Source organism: Gigantopelta aegis, chromosome 8, assembly GCF_016097555.1.
Source record: "Gigantopelta aegis isolate Gae_Host chromosome 8, Gae_host_genome, whole genome shotgun sequence".
In the NCBI taxonomy this organism is placed as follows: Eukaryota; Metazoa; Mollusca; class Gastropoda; order Neomphalida; family Peltospiridae; genus Gigantopelta; species Gigantopelta aegis.
In genome coordinates this window covers 49,093,617-49,113,531 of record NC_054706.1, presented here as the reverse complement: position 1 = coordinate 49,113,531, position 19,915 = coordinate 49,093,617, and the positions used below count along the sequence as shown (strand labels likewise).

General features: G+C 35.9%; 1 protein-coding gene across 1 annotated transcript in view; it reads right to left on the bottom strand.

Moving 5' to 3' along the window:
• Window positions 1-1,196: 1,196 nt before the first annotated feature.
• Window positions 1,197-19,915, bottom strand: part of LOC121379697 (RYamide receptor-like) — a 56,891-nt gene continuing 38,172 nt past the window's right edge. Inside the window, exon 4 of the mRNA XM_041508348.1 lies at window positions 1,197-1,706. Within this exon, the coding sequence (XP_041364282.1) occupies window positions 1,197-1,706 (510 nt within the window). The remainder of the gene's footprint in view (window positions 1,707-19,915) is intronic.

The following is a 19,915-nucleotide window of genomic DNA, read 5'->3' as shown; positions in this document are numbered from 1 at the left end:
TAGATCGGGGTGGGAGGGGGGGGGGGGAATCTTGCAGTAGCGTCCCCCACGGGAGTTTTCTTTTGTGTGTGTAATTCTAATATCTTGGAAGGGTGCCACCTTGGCGTAATATCCAAATTGAAACTGCCATTACCGAAATTCAGTTGGATATATGGTATGAGATCACATAACGGTATAAAAGAATCCAATGATGTTAATGCCAGCACAATGTTACATTGCGCATGTATGCAATAAATCATTATTGCAAAAAGCTTTGTCAGAACACATCTTTAGTTATCAGTGTCATTAGAGTTTATTTGGTTTTCAATGTTTTATTATTATTATTTTATTGTTATTTTTTATTATTATTCGTTCATTTGAAGTAGTCACAATATCCGAGAGTAGTAATTTTGGTTTGACGTGTCCCAACCATAATGAAATCGAGGGTACCAATTTTTATCTAACATGGGTGTTTAATTTAAGTACAAGGTACCCGTCTGTAAACTCCGCATCTCCCCATGTTGATAAGCTGGAGGCATTCCTGACACATATGTACACACACCCCACATACACTTATTTTATTTCATTTCAACTTATTTTGGCCATTATATCCAATTAAGATTCATGCACGTTGTCCTGGACACACACCTGGGCTGTCTTGCCAGGACACTGGGTTAGTGGTTAGCTGGTTAGTGGTTAGTGAGAGAGAAGAGGGTGTAGTGGCCTTACACCTACCCATTGAGACCTTAAGATCTCGCTCTGGGTAGGAGCCGGTACCAGGCTGCGAACTCTGTACCGTCCAGCTTGTAGTTCGATGACTTAACCACTACGCCACCGAGGCCGGTCCACAGACACTCACTAATGTTGATTCGCATGACTAATGCTTTTTTTTTTTGCTTTTTTTTTTCTTTTCTTTTTTGATTACATTGTTAAATTCAGGGGTGTTTTTGTTTTGTCTTTGTCTGTGTTAACATCCAGTTTTGATGTTCATGGTGCATTCTCCAACAATCATATCCACATCCCACAGACATTCACACTAGGGCTGATTCGCATCACCAATGCTGTTTTTCTTTTACATTGTTAAATTCAAAGGAGTCTTTTCGCCTGTGTTTACATCCAATGTTGATGATTGCCAATCGGCAGAAGACATTCTCCCACACACATCCACACCCCACAAACACTCACACAAATGTTGATTCGCATTACCAATGCTTTTGTTACATTGTTAAATTTAAAGGTGTCTTTTCCCCTGTTGTTACATCCAGTGTTGATGATTTGTTAAATCCATTTTTCCCATGTATGTCCTTCACCGTTGGACTTTTTGTACATGACTTGGCATCTGGTTCAAGATGGTCCAGCTTGTTCATACTCAACGTAATTTGTGTCTTGCTGTTGATGTCGGAACACCTCCCTATACCGAAGTTGTCTCCTCCAAATGTTAACCTAGTCTGTTCGTGATACGAACTGCATGCCTTACCCGTGCAACAGTGTTTGAGCTTTGTGAATATGTATCTGTATCCATCTCTGAACTTGGAGTTCATCCACCAGTATATAAATGGGTTATAAATGCAACTGCTCATGGCCAGCCAGTGAGATCCGATCCACAGAACTCTGATGTAGCCTGCGTCGTAGATGGAAGGTATGACGTCACCAACCAAAGTGATGACGTGCAGCGGTAACCAGCAGATGGCGTAGATACTGACCACCGTGATCATCATCTTGATAGCCTGAAAGATGAAATGATAACGTAGATGATAATATGAATGATAACATACCCAGAAACATTTGCTAATTGCTTGTGGAAGCATATTTCAGTATCTTATTTTTAAAGGCCAAACTAAATTGTGTTGGAAGCTAAGTTTCCCGTTTTACATAAACAGACAAACTGATACTGAAATTGACAGTTTGATCAATATTATAAATAATCAATTCAAACGTAGTCGGCGCAGATTCCATCTGTTCGTAATCAGTAATCCGTAATGGGTAGACGTATCCGTAGGCGTAATCCGTAATCCGCACCAATCACTTTCTATGCAAATGTAGATTCCATTTATAAATGCGTCCTCCGTACGTGTTTACGTATCCGATCACTCTATGCATATACACATACAGATTATTGACAAGTGGAATTTGCCGCTTCTTGTATCACGTACGTTAAAGGGACATGCCCTAGTATTTAAACACTAACGCATATTTTTTACTATTATATTCGTTTTTAATAACTGAAATCATACTTTACTTCGATTTTATGGTTTAGATTATCAATTTCTATACATTCGAAGTGTTTCTGGTCATCCTGGTCTTTTTAATATCACAAAATAGATTTCTCATATTTTTAAAAACGCACGTGCGTCTGAGAAGTAACAGTTATGGAGTTGAGTTTTATTCTATTTTTAGAGAGTATTTCATTACTTCAAAGTCACAGACTCCTGTTTCAATCAATTGTAACTTAACCAAATGTGTTACAGGTTTGTAGATTAACTGACCTTTGTGTTAATGTTCACGGGTTGAAACTAGGATCTGCCCCTTTAAACTCTACTGAACAACACTCGGACTATCTTCCTAAAATAGTAATTATTATATTTCTAATATGTTTTACTGCCGAGATTAACGCGTGATACCCATACTTAAGATTCGGTCATTTCCGCCAATTATATCGAAACAAGCAAAACTGACCGGATGACCGACTAAATGATCGATCAACTCTGGCTGATCATCCATCTTTCCATTTCATTTCATTTCAACGTATTTTCGTGCATATATCCAATTAAGGTTCAAACACGCTGTCCTGGACACACACCTCAGCTATCTTGGCTGTTTGTCCAGGACAGTGTGTTAGGTGGTAGTGGTTAGTGAGATAAAAGAGGGTGTAGTGGTTTTACACCTACCCATTCAGTCGTTAAAACTTGCTATGGGTGGGAGCCGGTAGCGGGCTGCGAACCCAGTACCTACCAGGCTTATGTCCGATGGCTTAGCCACGACAACACCGAGGCCGGTCCATCTTTCCATACGTACGTCCGTTAGGAACTCTGTCAATAAATTAATCAACCAGTCTATCAATCAGTCAGTCAGTCAGTTAGTCAGTCAGTCAGTCAGACGGTCAGTCAATCAGTCAATCAAGGAAGCAAGTACCCAGGCAAGACATATTTGGTAGAAGAAATGTGATGGAATCATTTCGATTCCATCCTAAACTTTCGTTGGTATTTATTCGTGATGCTGAATTTTATTATAAATTCTAATTTTACCTAGCTGCGATATTTGCATTATTTTACTCTTTTCTTTCTTTTTTTGCACAAGTTCTTTACACTGTGTTTTAACTTAACTCTTGAATTTTTATATTAATGCTGGTCATCATTTCATTGTTTGCATCTACCATAGTTTGACACTCAATAGCCAGTGTGGGTTTTTTTTGGTGCTATTTTGTCGTTACACTTTCATTTATTCATTCAAAGAAGCCAGCAATCTTTCTGTGAGGTTGGATATTATTAATATTGCACACACAGCTTCGATAATAATTTTAAGTCGGAAACACGACAAAGCTTCTTATTTTGTTTTAAAAACCAGTATCCGGTAAGTAATTCTCTTAACTGAAAAATAGCCTTCCGTCTAGCAACAACTCCGCTTTCATTGCTTATTCAATAAAAAATGTTTTAGCAAGTTTCTGTCAACATTTATGAGTCGGCTTCATTCACGTACTCGTTTTCCCCTAGCTATAATATCTTCCTACCAATCGATTGTCATCGAGCAAATGGAATTTTATTACATAAAAGCATAGTAACAATTTTATTTGTACCGATGTAAAATGGTCGCAAGAGATCGTATAATTTCGTTTCGTCTTTATGAGTATTCAGCGAGAGATAGCTGTTTTTATTGAGTTACATCCTTTGGACGAAGTGGATGGGGGTCGGGGGAGAGGGGTCTCAATGGGGTCGCATGATCAATCACCCTCAATGGCTTCGGCTTTTGTTTCTATTCCAATTGTATCTCACTATTGAAAGATCAAAACCCATGGTATGTGCTGCTGTCTCTATGGACGTGCATGTGGACGATGCCCCGCTGTTTTATTTCGGAAGGAAAGGCTGTGTTTCAACAGTGGCTTACCCCGTCTTTCTTTCTGTCTGGCTGTCTGTCTATTTGTTTGTCTCGCCTGTCACTTTTTCACCCCTTCTATCTCTGTCGCTGTCTTAGTCATATTCTCTCTCTCTCTCTCTCTCTCTCTCTCTCTCTCTCTCTCTCTCTCTCTCTCTCTCTCTCTCTCTCTCTCTCTCTCTCTCTCTGTGTGTGTCTGTCTGTTTCTCTCTCCTTTTTTCTCATACACATATTAAGTGCTACACTCAGCGTGGAGAAGAAAATCGACATTTTAAAATAGCCAATTGTCATAGTAGGGTGTGCTCAGAACAACATGAAACATGCTTGGACATTAACTGGATATAATACATTAAAATGAAAACAATGTACTGAGGATATCGAAGACAGCGACCAGTACTCCGTTTAAGAACTCGTTTTAAGAATTAAATATCATCCTAAATCTAAGACATTTTTTTATAACAACCACTTAATGATAAGCTTATTCCAACCTCGAGTGTCGTCGTCTAACAGCATTCTGTGTAACAGATTGTCAATTTTCAACAACCAAGTGATCTATCTACAACACACATATATATTTTCCAAACTCTGATGCCACAGACCTTTAGCTTGATCAGTTTTAGTGTTCTCATAATATTACATTTGTACGTTAGTGATTCACTCGGACACTATAAAAAGAAAACCGACACCATGCGTTTCGGATAAATGTGTCGGGGTTCGTCTTGTAGCGTCTGTACTAGTCGCAAACATAAAAGTTATGAGTGAACTCCAACATAATCGGACTAAAGGTTTCTGGTGTCAAATTGAAGAAACTAAGTGCATTTGTAAACACGGTATTTAATGATCACTTCTTGTCGGACATGCTAAAATTGACAGTTTTTAACATTAAGCGCACACTAGCCGTATTGTCACATTATTATAAACAGAATACCACTAGAGGACACCTGAGGTAACTTTTAGGTATAATAGCTTGGGTGTCTTTTAATATCAGCATTAAGTTACTATAGGTATAGTGTTATGTACAGAGGGAGCGCATTGGTTCTATAGGGACATTCCTGAGTTTGCTGCTATCTTTAAGATGTTATCGACTAACAGAGACTTTTTAACGATTCTAATTACATATCAAACATATTTTTCTGCATAAAATATTAGTGGTTGTATATTAAACGTGTTTCTGATCGGTCGCTCTAATATTTGTATTATTTTTATTTTCTAAAATAAGTTTTTTTTTTGTACGTACGAAATTATATATTTGAAGACAAAATCCAGTTTGGGCTTCTTTAAGATGACCAGAAATACATTGAATATAAAGACATTTATATTCTAAACAAGAAAATATATTTAATATGTAAGTTTAATCGTAGAAATATTTTATTAGTCGGAAACATCTTACAATGCAGCAAACTCAGGAATGTTCCTTTAAAGCAAGAATTCTGAATACAGTCCAGAAGAAATGCACAAGACAAACGCGGAAGCAGACGGGGAAACAAGTAATAAAAAATTTAAAAAAAAAAAAAAAAAAAAAAAAACCCAGAAAAAGAGAGAAAGGACATGAAAGTAAAGAAGTCACACATCATTTAAAATGACTGACAGGTGGACGAAAGAACTGGTCAGTCACAGATGTGTTTAATATTGACAAGGTCATCCTCTTTGTCTGCAGACACTGTCTGTAAATGGTCAATGAAAACCATTTCCAGTTCAGATTTTATATACATTTCCCAGACTTTTAATTAGAGAGCACTTTTAACACTAGTGTAGAAAAATAGTGTACCTATGTACCTTGATTTAATAAGGCCTACATCTTATGTCATATATTTAATGTATTAGACACAAATGCTGAAGGATGCCAGTAAAATGTATCGAGAACGTCATATGTAATTATAGCCTGATTTTTATATTGGTGGGAAACCCACACTATGCGTCCTGTTTTGGGGAAGACGTACACATATAAAAGGTGATGGGATACAAAGGTGTTAATTATAATGCGACTGTATTCTAATTGCCTAATTACTGTTACAACCATCTTTACCATCTATTTTTAAAATAGAGACACCGCTCATAATTGTAACATGTGCAGGTTTTAAGAACTTTTAAATTAATTCTGGTTGGAATTTAAAACAGTCTACTAATTTGTGTAACAGTGTCGCCAAGTATTTGTTTTTTTCATCAACTTCAGGTGATCACACTCCGCCAAAATGTGTCGCAATGTCAGTGTACATTTGCTATATTCACACTGAGGATGATGATAATTTGTTTTAATTAAATAAATAGGTTAAATAAAATACGTATGGCCGATGCGAGCACAGCATAAGACCACTTTACTGCACTGCCCATTTCAACTTATGTTCGTGCTTATATCCAATAAAGGTTCAAGCAAGCTGTCCTGGGCACACGCCTCAGCTATTTGGGCGGTCTGTCCAGGACAGTTGGTTAGTTGTTAGTTGTTAATGGTTAGTGAGAGAGAAGATGATGTAGTGGTCTTACACCTACCCATTGAGTCGTTAAAATTCACTCTGGGTGGGAGCCGGTATAAAAGGAACGCAGGTCCGTAGGAACCGAGGTCCGTAGGAACAGTAGTCCTATCGGACCTCCATAGCTTAGGAACCATAATCCTACCCGGACTTTCATACCTGATTTATTTTTAAGTTGTTTTTATCCTAGGACTTGTATTCCTACCGGACTTAAATTCCTTCTACAGCAGTGACAGAAATACTAGTCTGACAAATTAGAGTCTGTTTGTTATACTCAACAATTTGCACGAGCTGCCAGAAAGACACGAGAAAAAAAGTGAGGTTTTGGCAGCCTTCCCTCTTAGTGTGATGGATTGGTGTACGAGTTTCTTCAGATTATTGTGGGTTCAAATCTCTATGTCAAAATATTATTTTTAAGTTTGAGTATCAACTTAATTATTTTTTTACGTCATAGACTTGTGAAAGGAAGAAAGAAATGTTTTAGTTAACGACGCACTCAACACATTTAATTACGGTTATATGGCGTCAGACATATGGTTAAGGACCACACAGATTTTGAGAGGAAACCCGCTGTCGCCACTACATGGGCTACTCTTTCCGATTAGCAGCAAGAGATCTTTTATTTGCGCTTCCCACAGGCAGGAGGTAGCACAAATATGGCTTTTTGTTGAACCAGTTACAGATCAAAGTGGGGTAGCGTTGCAACGTGGATTATATCTAAAAAAACAATATGTAGCCCATTGAGCCTTGCGGATAATATATACTATAGGGTTTGAAGTATATATATATATATGGATTAAAAATCCCAAAAACTCATTTGGCCACTGGGAAGACGAACCCAACATAATTTTTTAATAATATGTTTTATAAGTTTATATTTTGACGGTAAATCACAATCCTGATTATTTGTGATTTTCTTAATCTTTGTCCCGATCACTAGACTTGTGGAATCAGAGTCCGTTGAGTGAATTTTTGTAATTTAAGTCTTACATTTGTCAGCATATAAGTCCGGTGGGACGAATATTCCTGGTTTCCTTAAACTTTCAGTCCTATATAGTCATGCAACTACAGATATAAAGTAGGCTATGTGTTCAAAATCCCTGAAATAGAGAAACTGTATTAGTTTTAGTAGTTAAAAAACTAGTACTATAGCCCAAAGTTGTTACTATAAAAATAACAGGAATAATACATGAAAAATTACCTTTTACTGATGAACAATTAAAAATAGCTTCAAAACACTTGAAATTAGTTATCACTGACTGTCTTATAGCAGTTTTGACCATCATAAGCATAAGACACGAGTTGGGGAAAGGGTCTCTGTATTGTTATACCTGGCCGTTAGGAACATCATTAGCATTCGAGACTAGGTGGAGGTGGGGTCGGGAGGTGGGGGGTCACTCCCCCAGTGTACTTATTTTTATCGTGTTCTGTTTTTCCTCCTCTAATGTTCATCCTTTGCTTACCATTCACATAGTTTATATCAGAGAATATTTCCAAGCAAACCATATGAAATTTTAGCAGATAGACGGCCATCATAGCTACTTTTAAAATTTTAACTCTTAATTGCCAAAGTTTAGGGGATCCTCAAAAGTGAAGAGATATTTTGAACTATTTAAAACATTAAAAAAATCAACATTTACTGTTTTCAACATTCGCATTTTAAAACAGAATTAGAACCATATATTCACACTCAATGGGGATACAAATGTTGGTTTAGTTCTTATACAGGAAACGCAAGAGGTGTTATAATAATGTTTAATAATAATTTTGAATTTAAAATACACAATACCAAGAAAGACGATTCGGGAAATTTTATTATTGTTGATATAACTATCGAAGGAGAAAGAATAACACTTGTAAACTTATATAGACCAAATGTAGATGACCCTATTTTTTTTTTCAAAATATTATAAATTATGTTGAAGAATTTCAGAATGAAAAATATATAATATGTTGAGATTTCAATTTAGTTTTAAACCAATAAGAATTATAAACATGTTAACCATCCAAAAGCGAAAAACAAAACAACGTTTGGAACTTATAGAAATACTTGATATCAAGGACCCATTTAGATAATTGCACCCGAATTTAAAACGATATACGTGGAGGGAAAAAAACACTAGTTAAACAAGCTTGATTACATTAGTTCCTAATATCTAATAACTTAATATGTTTGGTTGAAAGGATAGATATTGAAAACAGTTATAGGTCAGACCATGCAGGCGTCGTGTTGACGTTAAATTTAAATACAATAAAGAAAGAAAGAAATGTTTTATTTAACGACGCACTCAACACATTTTATTTACGGTTATATGGCGTCAGACATATGGTTAAGGACCACACAGATTTTGAGAGGAAACTCGCTGTCGCCACTGCATGGGCTACTCTTCCGATTAGCAGCAAGGGATCTTTTATTTGCGCTTCCCATAGGCAGGATAGCACAAACCATGGCCTTTGTTGAACCAGTTATGGATCACTGGTCGGTGCAAGTGGTTTACACCTACCCATTGAGCCTTGCGGAGCACTCATTCAGGGTTTGGAGTCGGTATCTGGATTAAAAAACCCATGCCTCGACTGGGATCCGAACCCAGTACCTACCAGCCTGTAGACCGATGGCCTGCCACGACGCCACCGAGGCCGGTATACAATAAAGAAAGGCAGAGGACTTTGGAAATTTAACAATTCATTGCTAAAAGATAGAGAATATGTGAAAGAAACAATTAATAAAGTAAAACGTCAATATGCTGTACCTGTTTATGATTTAAACAATTTAAACACTGTTCCCAATGACGAATTACAATTTGTTATAAACAGTCAACCTTTTTCAGAAATACTACTCATGAAAATAAGGGGGGAAACTACAGCTTTTTCTGTTTACGAAACGAAAAAGAGAAGTGAATTAGAACAAAAAATATGAAATGAAATGAAGAACACTGGAGAGAAATGAAAATATATCCAATGTTGAAATAATTGAAAAGAAAAGAAAAATTAATTACTAGAATTGAGAAAAGAAAAGGTCATTATATAAGATCAAGATCCAAATGGATTGAAGAAGGTGAAAAACCATCGAAATACTTTTGTAATTTGGAATCTAGAAATTGCTATAGTAAATTGATATGAAAATTAAAATTGAACAATGGAAGAGAAGTTAAGGATCAAGAAGAAATTTTAAAAGAATTTTTTTTTTTTTTTTATTAAAATCTATATTCCGCATCAACTAGACGAAATGACGATGATATTTTTTAAATGGTGTCTCACTTTAAATTCGATACATTAACGGACGAGTAAGCTGAGGAGCTAGAGGGAGAAATAACATATTCGGAAGTATTTAACTATCTACAAAATATGAAAATTATAAAAGCCCAGTCCTCGGATGGATTTACAACTGCACTGTTCAAATTGTTCTGGTATTGGACAGCGTATTGTTCGAACCATTAATTATAGTTATGCTATTAAAGAGATGTCTGACGTACAAACATTAGGTATAATTACATGCATTCCAAAACCGAATAAACCCAAATAGGTTTTAAAAAATTGGCGACCTATAACACTTCTAAACTGCACCTAGAAAATGGCCTCTGTTTGTATTACAAATACAATCAAAAAAGTTCTTGATAAAATAGTAGAGAAAGACCAAATAGGATTTATTAAGGGTAGATATATAGGAGAAAATATAAGATTGATATACGATATTATGTTTTATACTGATCCTCTGTCCCCTTATATGTTTATTTTATGTTCTATCATAAATACATCAAAAATGGTATTATTTTTATAAGTTATCTATTAAATGAATTAGGAGATTTTATGGTGTTTGAAGAATTCATACAAATATATAAAAAAACTACAATTTTTTACAATATGCTTCATTAATAAATGCTGTTAAATATTTTATATATAATTCACACGACCTAACCGACGACACTTTTATTATGTTAAAATGTACTAAACACCCAAACAGTAACTTCAAAAGCACATGTAAAGTATGACAATGAAGGGTCTGTATGTGATCTACAGAAATGGGAAATGTATTATGTTATACCTTTTCATAACGTAAAAGATACGACTTTATCCTGGTTTCAATATATATTTTTACATAGAATCCTGGCAACTAATACATATTTACACATGATCCATTATATAGATTCTAATATTTGCAAATTTTGTAATAATTATCCAAAAACCTTGCAACATCTATTTTTCAAATGTGAAAAGTTTCATAATACGTGGGAAAATGTAAAAGCATGGATACTATTGAAAACAGGAATTGAAATTAATTTCAGCTAAGATATTGTCTTATTTGGTATGATTAATAACAAAAGCAGTTATTTTATAAATTGGTTAACAATTAACGTCAAATATTATATTTATAGTATGTAAGTACACAAAAAAGTAACAGTTTAACAGCGTTAAAGACATATTACAAACAAAATTTTATATAGAAAAAAAAATAAAAAATTGTAACAATGAATTATTTATTAAACAATGAACCCCCTGGTTTGAACTTTTTAATTAAAGTATTTATAATAAATATCAATGAGTGAATTATATATATATATATATATATATATATATATATATGTATATATATATATATATATATATATATATATATATATATATATATATATATATATATATATATAAACACAGCTTGCTTGGAAATACAGATACAGTACAAATTATATTCCTTTTAGCTAGATTCTTCCATTCCTCTTTCCTTTTTCTTTTAATCCTTACTCCTTTTGCTTTCTTTCCTTCTTCTTTTCCTCATTTTCATGTTGAACTCAAGAGCATTTAACTTCCCATCTTACGGATATTCAACAATATTGTATTATGTTAATAATATATATTATTATTACTATTTCAATATATTGTATATGTGATGATATTTTGATATTGTAAGGTCATGATCCCAAGGCACCCCAACCTTGGCATGGCCATATTGCTATGGGGACAATAACAAAAGTTTCTAGAGGGTTCAGGTGTATACTCTCCTGTAAATTTTGAAAACTGGATTTCCAGAAAATGCAATTTCCTGCTTTCTACAAGGAACATTCATCTCTGCCTTAAGATTTACTATCAATAATATTTTTGATTCAGAATTATTGGGGGCGAGGAGCTAGGCCGCCACAGCCCACACCCCACTCCATGCTCTGTTCTGCCGGATATTCCCTCCATTGTTTATGTTGTTAGCATTTAATTTTAATAAAATGCAATACCATCTGGTCAGCTGGATGGGCTATTTCTGGTTCCAGCCAGTGCATCACAACTGGTATATCAAAGACCGTGGTATGTACTACCCTGTCTGTGGGATGGTGCATATTAAACATTCCTTACTGCTAATCGGAAAGAGTAGCCCATGAAGTGGCGACAGCGGGATTCCTCTCTCAATATCTGTGTGGTCCTTAACCATATATCTGACGCCATATGACCGTAAATAAAATGTGTTGAATGCGTCGTTAAATAAAACATTTCCTTCCTGATCGCCCTAGTGTTTGTACTAGGTCAAAATTCATTTTCCTAATATCTAATATGCATTATATATTTTTCGTACATACGGAATTATTGGGATACCAAATCCAGTTTGGGCTACACACAAACATTAAGGCGACCAGAAACACAATAAATATATAGACACTGGTATTCGAAACAAGAACATATAAGAAACTCCTCTATAACGGACACTCTATGAACCAAATAAAAAGTCCGGTTTAAGATGTATCCGGTTTAGAGAGGTTGTCTTTTGTACAGATATTTAAAAAGGGAACATGACACACATCCGGTTTTGAATGTATTCCGGTTTACAGAGGGTCTGGTTTTGAGAGGTGTCACTATATTTCATATGCAAGTTTTGTTAAAATATTTTATTAGTCGCAAATATGTTACAATGCATGCAAGTTTAAATATGGCCTACTATGATTTTTGTGGGGTATAGCAACGTTTTATTATTGATCGTACAATTGTAAAACACAACGCGGTGTTTAATAATAAAATTATATGGATTTTCAGGCCTGTAGGAACGGGGAGGGGGGTGTGTAGGGAAGGCGAAAGTACAGGGTTTGGGTTATTTTTGTGTCCTTCCCCCCCCCCCCCCCCCTCTCTCTCTCTCTCTCTCTCTCTCTCTCTCTCTCTCTCTCTCTATATATATATATATATATATATATATATATATATATATATAGATATAGATATAAATCTGGCTTGTGACACACACACCACCCATCCATTAGAGACTGACAGTGCCCCATCTCCCTCCCCCCCCCCCCCATTCACTAGAGATTGTATCACTCCCCCGTCCAGATATGGTTCCTGGTGGCCTGTTGTGAAAAGAACACTGTTGTGAAAACTATCGTCCTGCCTGACCCCAGCATATCTACAGTTGTACTTATCGTGAACAATATACTTTCCACAACAAGTTATTCTAAATAAAAGAGTACACAAGAAAAACACATAGAAAGCCACGGAACATGACAGCAACTTATTATAAAAACATGATAAACATTGACGAAAAATAGAACACTATCAAGAGATCTCTTTCAGATTTCGAGAAATACATACATGCATCAATTTCACACCGCAGTGACACTGTGATCTCGACGGACGAACGGGAAATAAGACAATATTGATTGCTCACGACCGGATCGGTCCGCCGCAGTGGAACTAGGTCTAATATGGATAATGGAATAAAGGGATGAAAGCGGAGTTATCTGATTATATCCCATCTATGGAAAGTGTCAGAAAATCACCTTGGAACAATGTAATCAAACGACAGCCGAGGGTGGCAATAGGGAGAGAGAACGGATGTCGCAGTTCACAATAGTAATAATAAAGCTAGCTAGTTTTGTTTGACTCACATTGATCAGAGGGATGTTGAGGAAGGCGAGTGGTCGCGGTCCTTTGCTAGACTGGTGTTTTGCGCTTTGTTAATATTTGATGAATGCGATGTGATAGAATATGATGGTGCCAGTCAAATTTCTTGTGACCGCTCTACCTCTTGAACATATACGTGCTTAATCAGCATATTGCTCTCTCTCTCTCTCTCTCTCTCTCTCTCTCTCTCTCTCTCTCTCTCTCTCTCTCTCTCTCTCTCTCTCTCTCGATCGATCGCTTGCTCTCTCGCTCTCTCTCGCTCTCTCGCTCTCTCTCTCGTCATTTCCAACCAAAAGTGTTTTAGCTAAATTGCATGTAGTATAGTTAATCCAGTTTAAGTTGTATAAGTATGAATATACCATTTGAAAAAATAGTTGATATTTTAATTTATTTTATAACATTTAGTGAAATATTTTAAAATATCAGCGAAATGAAAGCTTTATCAATCAATGTGACGACACATTTTAGAGTGAAATTTCATTATTTCACTCTAAAATGTATTATCGTCACTGTAGAAAATGTTATCTTCATAGTAAGAAAACCGAAACTATTTTTCTGCTGGCATTTTAAAAATAAAGGTAAATTGTCAAAAGTTATATAATAAATAGAAAAGTTCATGTGTTTTGTCATATATGATTTACATGTGTATATCTCATATCGTGGAGTTTGCAATCATATTACACTCGTCGCGCAAGCGCGATTCGTGAGCTATGAATGCAAACTTCACTCGATGAGATATAAATCATATTTGACAAAAAACATGAAATACCCTCTATTTAGTTTCACCCAAAATAGAATTTTTTTTGTTTTGTTTTGTTTCTTGTTTGAGTGTGTGTGTGTGTGTGTGTGTGTGTGTGTGTGTGTGTGTGTGTGTGTGTGTGCGTTTTTTTTTATATAAACCACATCTGACTGTAATCTTTATGCTTGATTCAAAATATACATACACGATGATATTATAAAATATCAGGAACACGAGCCTTGGTCGTGTAGTGGGTAAGCCATCGGGCACTGTGTTCGCACCCCGATATCCGCTCCCACTCAATGGGTAGCAGTAAGGCCACTACACCGAACTATTTCTCACTTATCAACAACAACTAGCTAACCCAGTGTGCTGGACAGACAGCCCAGATAGCTCGTATGTGCCCATGACAGCGTACCTGAACCTTGATTGGATATAAGAACGAAAATAAATATAAACAAACAATATCAAATAGAGGACCTAACATTAAAACCAAATACGAACAGATTAATTCGAATATCGTCTGACCCTCAAAACAGTGCAAATTGGGTATTTTAACGGATTTTACTTTGTTTGTGTGTGCTGATGGATAAGAATGGTCTGTAGAAACCAGCCAACTGGAAAGCTGTAAAAGTAGGTCAAAGCCATTAATGCGGATTAAAAAAAGTCTAGATGTTATAACTCTAACCGGTATAGCACAGCTCCATCAAATGTATTATTTGTTTTATAGGAAATGATTTGTTACGATTCTAACAACATGAACATTATGTCTTTTTAAAGTACTGTTGAATTAAAAAAAAATCAAGTCCTCCCCTCCCCCTCCCCCGTTAAAAACTTTGCTCTCAACGTTTGAGAGAGAAGTGACCTCGTCCTATAAATGTTTGGAATCTTTTAAATTCCATCCAGAATTAATTGTAAAGTTTTATAAACACTTTGACTTCTATACAAAGTTTTAAAATGTACTTACCTTGATTTTATGTATTATATTATACTTTTCCCCCAAAGCTCTTTACACTGTGGTTTTACATTAATATATATATAAATAATATTTCCATATACTTACCATTTTCACACCCAATAGCCGATATATATTTTTGTGCTGGGGTGTCGTTAAACAAACATTCATTCATTCATTCATTCATTCCTATAATTTGGACCTCGCGTGGGACCTGTTTGATTTCCACATGGATTTATGTACGGTTTAATGTGACATTTGTAATGGATTTTAGTATCACTTCGATTCTTCTCCAGTAGTTAGAAGTGAGTTTGTTAACCCCGCACACGCACATCTAGGAACTATCGTGAAATGTCATGAATAAACTAACCGGAAGTAAAATGTGTAATGAGACCATAGCACTTTACGATTTGCCGAACAGCTGATTTGCTTGGCGCTATGTCTTTGCTTCAGGATATACTATTATCCTGTTCAATTATTTAGACCCAAAGTTTTTTGCAAATGCTACGTTTATTTCCTATTCGATATTTGTTTTCTTTGCATTTACATGAAAACAAACCCAAATCCCGACAGGTTTTATATACAAATCATCATATAAAATGCACGAAGTTGACTTAATTCCACTTTTTAAAAATCTCTGTGTCGTTTGAATGCACGTTATTTCTCCTATAAATAACTAAGGTCATCTGCATATCAAAAGCATCATTCTATAGTGCGTTTCAAACTAATGTTCGGTTCTATCGTCCTATCCGCACAAATCGTAGTATGACCTATATTTAAGAAAATATCTGTAAACATGAAGCAGGTGCGGATTCAGGTGGGGAGTTCAAGTGACAAAACTTCAGTTTGAAAAAAAAATATGTATCAAATATTATAATTATATTGTGGAATACACAAGCGCACGCGCTGAAGGGAGAGAGAGAAAGAGAGAGAGAGAGAGAGAGAGAGAGAGAGAGAGAGAGAGAGAGAGAGAGAGAGAGAGAGAGAGAGAGAGAGAGAGAGAGAGAGACGTCATTTATGTAACGACGCACTCATATTTTAATCTATGGTTATATGGTCATAGAGAGAGAGAGAGAAGAATATGGTATGCATGCGATTGGTGGAGGTGTGACCCTCTGCATAACCCCAACCCCACTTAAGGCTTCTTTTGTATATGGAGCGGGACGTAGCTCAGAGGTAAAGCGTTCGCTCATGGTAGGTCAACTGATCGATCCCACATGGTGGACCCATTGGGTTGTGTCTAGTTCCAGCCTGTGCACCACAACTGATGTATAAAGGCTGTGGTATGTGCTATCCTGTCTATGGGATGGTGCATATAAAACGTCCCTTATTGCTTATCAAAATTGCTTATCGGAAACAGTGGCCAATGTGGCGGTAGCGAGTTTCTTTCTCACTGTCATAATGCTCCTTAACTGTTTTGTCTGACGCCACATAAACGTATATCAAATGCGTTGAGTGTGTCGTTAAATAGACATTTCTCTCGTATGTATGTGTAGTCTATATGCATTTCTAGTCGATTAGGCCTCGGTGGTGTCGTGGCAGGCCATCGGTCTACAGGCTGGTAGGTACTGGGTTCGGATCCCAGTCGAGGCATGGGATTTTTAATCGAGATACCGACTCCAAACCCTGAGTGAGTGCTCCGCAAGGCTCATTGGGTAGGTGTAAACCACTTGCACCGACCAGTGATCCATAACTGGTTCAAAAAAGGCCATGGTTTGTGCTATCCTGCCTGTGGGAAGCGCAAATAAAATATCCCTTGCTGCCTGTCGTAAAAAGAGTAGCCTATGTGGCGTTAGCGGGTTTCCTCTAAAAACAGTGTCAGAATGACCATATGTTTGACGTCCAATAGCCGATGATAAGATAAAAAATCAATGTGCTCTAGCGGCGTCGTTAAATAAAACAAACTTTACTTTTCTAGTCGATTAGTTTATAGGTTGTTAGGTTGTTTGATAGTGAATGATATGGAAATAAATAGTTTTTGGTGTTAAAGAGTTCATGCATACATTAAAGTAATACTCCTGATGGGTATGGAGAAATAACTTAATCAGTCGACGAACTCATTTCTTCATCACTATCTTCTTTACGGGGGACTATCACAGAGGGTATTTTATTTCTTATAAAACTATTTTGTTTTCTAAAATCTTCTTCGATCTTTATTACATGTTTAACTGCGTCAGAGAAGTGTGTAGGTGTGACAGAGTTCAATGCATGTGCAAGTTCTCTCCGCACCGTGGTCATTTTACCATCATTATGACGAGCTATGTGCCCTTTGACTTGACTCCAGATCAGTTCTATATCGGATTGAGTTCAGAATGTCTTGGCGGCAGTCTTAGACACAAGTGCCCATGGCGTTCAGCAATATCATCAGTAACAAATTGCTTTGCACATTTGTTACTTTTCACAAGTTCATAAAGAACTGGCTTTGTCATGTTACTCTCAAAAGGTATATTTTTGTTTCGTAGCCACGACTGAATTTCTTCCTTTTTAGCGTTTAGTGCAGGACATCGTGTAATCTCAGTTAATTTGTTGTGGTAGCTTGCGTTATCCATGACGATAACAGAAGGTTCTGGTAGAGAAGGCATAAGTTGTTCTTCAAACCATTTGATGAAATTGTCATGATTCATCTCACCATGATAGTCTCCGTCTGTTTTTTTAGCCTCAAAGATCAATTCACAGCCATCTATCAATCCATATTTATCACAGCCAGTATGACAAATAATAAGTCTTTTTTCCTTCCCAGTCACCGAACAGAGTTTAGGAACTCGATCAGCAGCGTCTGATTTCGGTAGGTGATTGGTGGTACTTGTGCCCGGGTGAATATCTGTCAAATGTTGTGTTTTTATTCACCCAAGTCTCATCTTGATACACTATTAAATACCCCTGTTCTCGTAAACTGGATATTTCATGGAGATAGGACAGTCTCCTGTCTGATATATTGGCGTCCTCAAAAATCACTTTTCCGGTTGTAGACATATGTTGGTATTTAAAATCGAGGTCATGGAGTGTTCTTCGTAAAGTTGATATGGATATGTTGATTCCACATTCCTCCCTTAAAGCCACGTTAATCTTATGTAATGTAGGTAATTCGCCCTCTATAAAATCTGTATACTCGTCGTCTAATAACATCTTTATCAAATAAATCGATGAGTTTTCGGTCGCGTTTTTTAACAGTGATTTCTGTGCTTGGATTCGTAGAGCTTAGATTTTTCACAGTTCTTTTTACTGTTGAAACCGAAACTTTAAGTGCAGCGGCAACTCGATCGACAATTCGATAAGAAGCATACCTAGGTCTACCACGCTGATATTCATCTTCAAAATAATCGAAAACGTTCTTAATACACAATAAAATGAAGTGTTTTTCGATTTACCCATATTTTTCCTCAAATAACAATAACAAGAATGTCGACTACTACATTTTCAGTGAATTTATATACCCTACCTAACTTGTATTTTACGTGGTTTACACATTGCTACAATAGCACGTGCAGTCATAGATCGAAATAATGATGTTATTGACCAAGGAATGCTATCGTATTTTGAACATTCAGGGCTGTGTCTGCGGGATGAAAAAGTGGTTGAACCCATACGAGTCCGAACAATAGCCCTTTGGTTTTTCGCATTACAAATGTAACACCCAACCCCCAAACCCCAGCCCCTAGCACCACCCTAAATACTATATAATATATATATACGTATGAGTTCCCAATTTAGAGGCAAATTAAATAACATTTTAATTATTATTTGATGTTGGTGGCCTTTGACATTTTATCCCCCCCCCCCCCCCCCCGGTCTTCTGGGTCCGGCCCTGCATTAAATTTATTTATACATTTGGAAAGCACATTCCTGCGGTGTGTGAGGTGATTTGTGTTTATTACTGTGCTACACCTCAGTTGTGTTAGGTTAGGTATGGTATGCTAATATATAATTGATATAATAAAATAAAAATACATAATACATTAGCTAAATTTATTAAATATAATGCACCTACAAAAAAGGGTTACATGTTCTGTTTGTTTACATTTATGTTTAACGGAAAGATTAGACAATGCTGTTACATACTGCAAAACAATAATAACCTTGATTTAGTGAAACAAGCTATAATGGCCTTCACGTAGCCTCAGATCCCAATGTTTTGACATGCAAATGACCTTAGTTATTTATAGGAGAAATAACGTGCATTCAAACGACACAGAGATTTTTTAAAAGTGGAATTAAGTCAACTTCGTGCATTTTATATGATGATTTGTATATAAAACCTGTCGGGGTTTGGGTTTGTTTTCATGTAAATGCAAAGAAAACAAATATCGAATAGGAAATAAACGTATCATTTGCAAAAAACTTTGGGTCTAAATAATTAAACAGAATAATAGTAGTACGACAAAGTTGTAATCCGTTTGAAGACAGGACAAAAGATAAAGGTTATCCATTCAAATAATTTCGCTCTAGTGTACTGAACATAAAAAAAACGCCCATATAATGTCCAGCTGTAACATTAAAGGGACATTCCTGTGCAAGATGTTTCCTAGTAATAAAATATTTCTACGATTGAACTTACATATTAAAAATATTTTACGAAATAAAATGAAGTTTAACGTAATACAAATATTAGAACGATCAGAAACACGTATAGAGCTACTAATATGTTATGCAGAAAAATATATTTGATATGTAATTACAATTGTTAAATGTCGCTATTCTATTGTTGTAGTTACTGATCGTTTTGTCTTAATTTAACGTGATGAATGAGTAGTGGTATAGATAAAAAGTTTTGTGACATCCAAATACTGGTCATACCTAGTTGGTTAAATATAT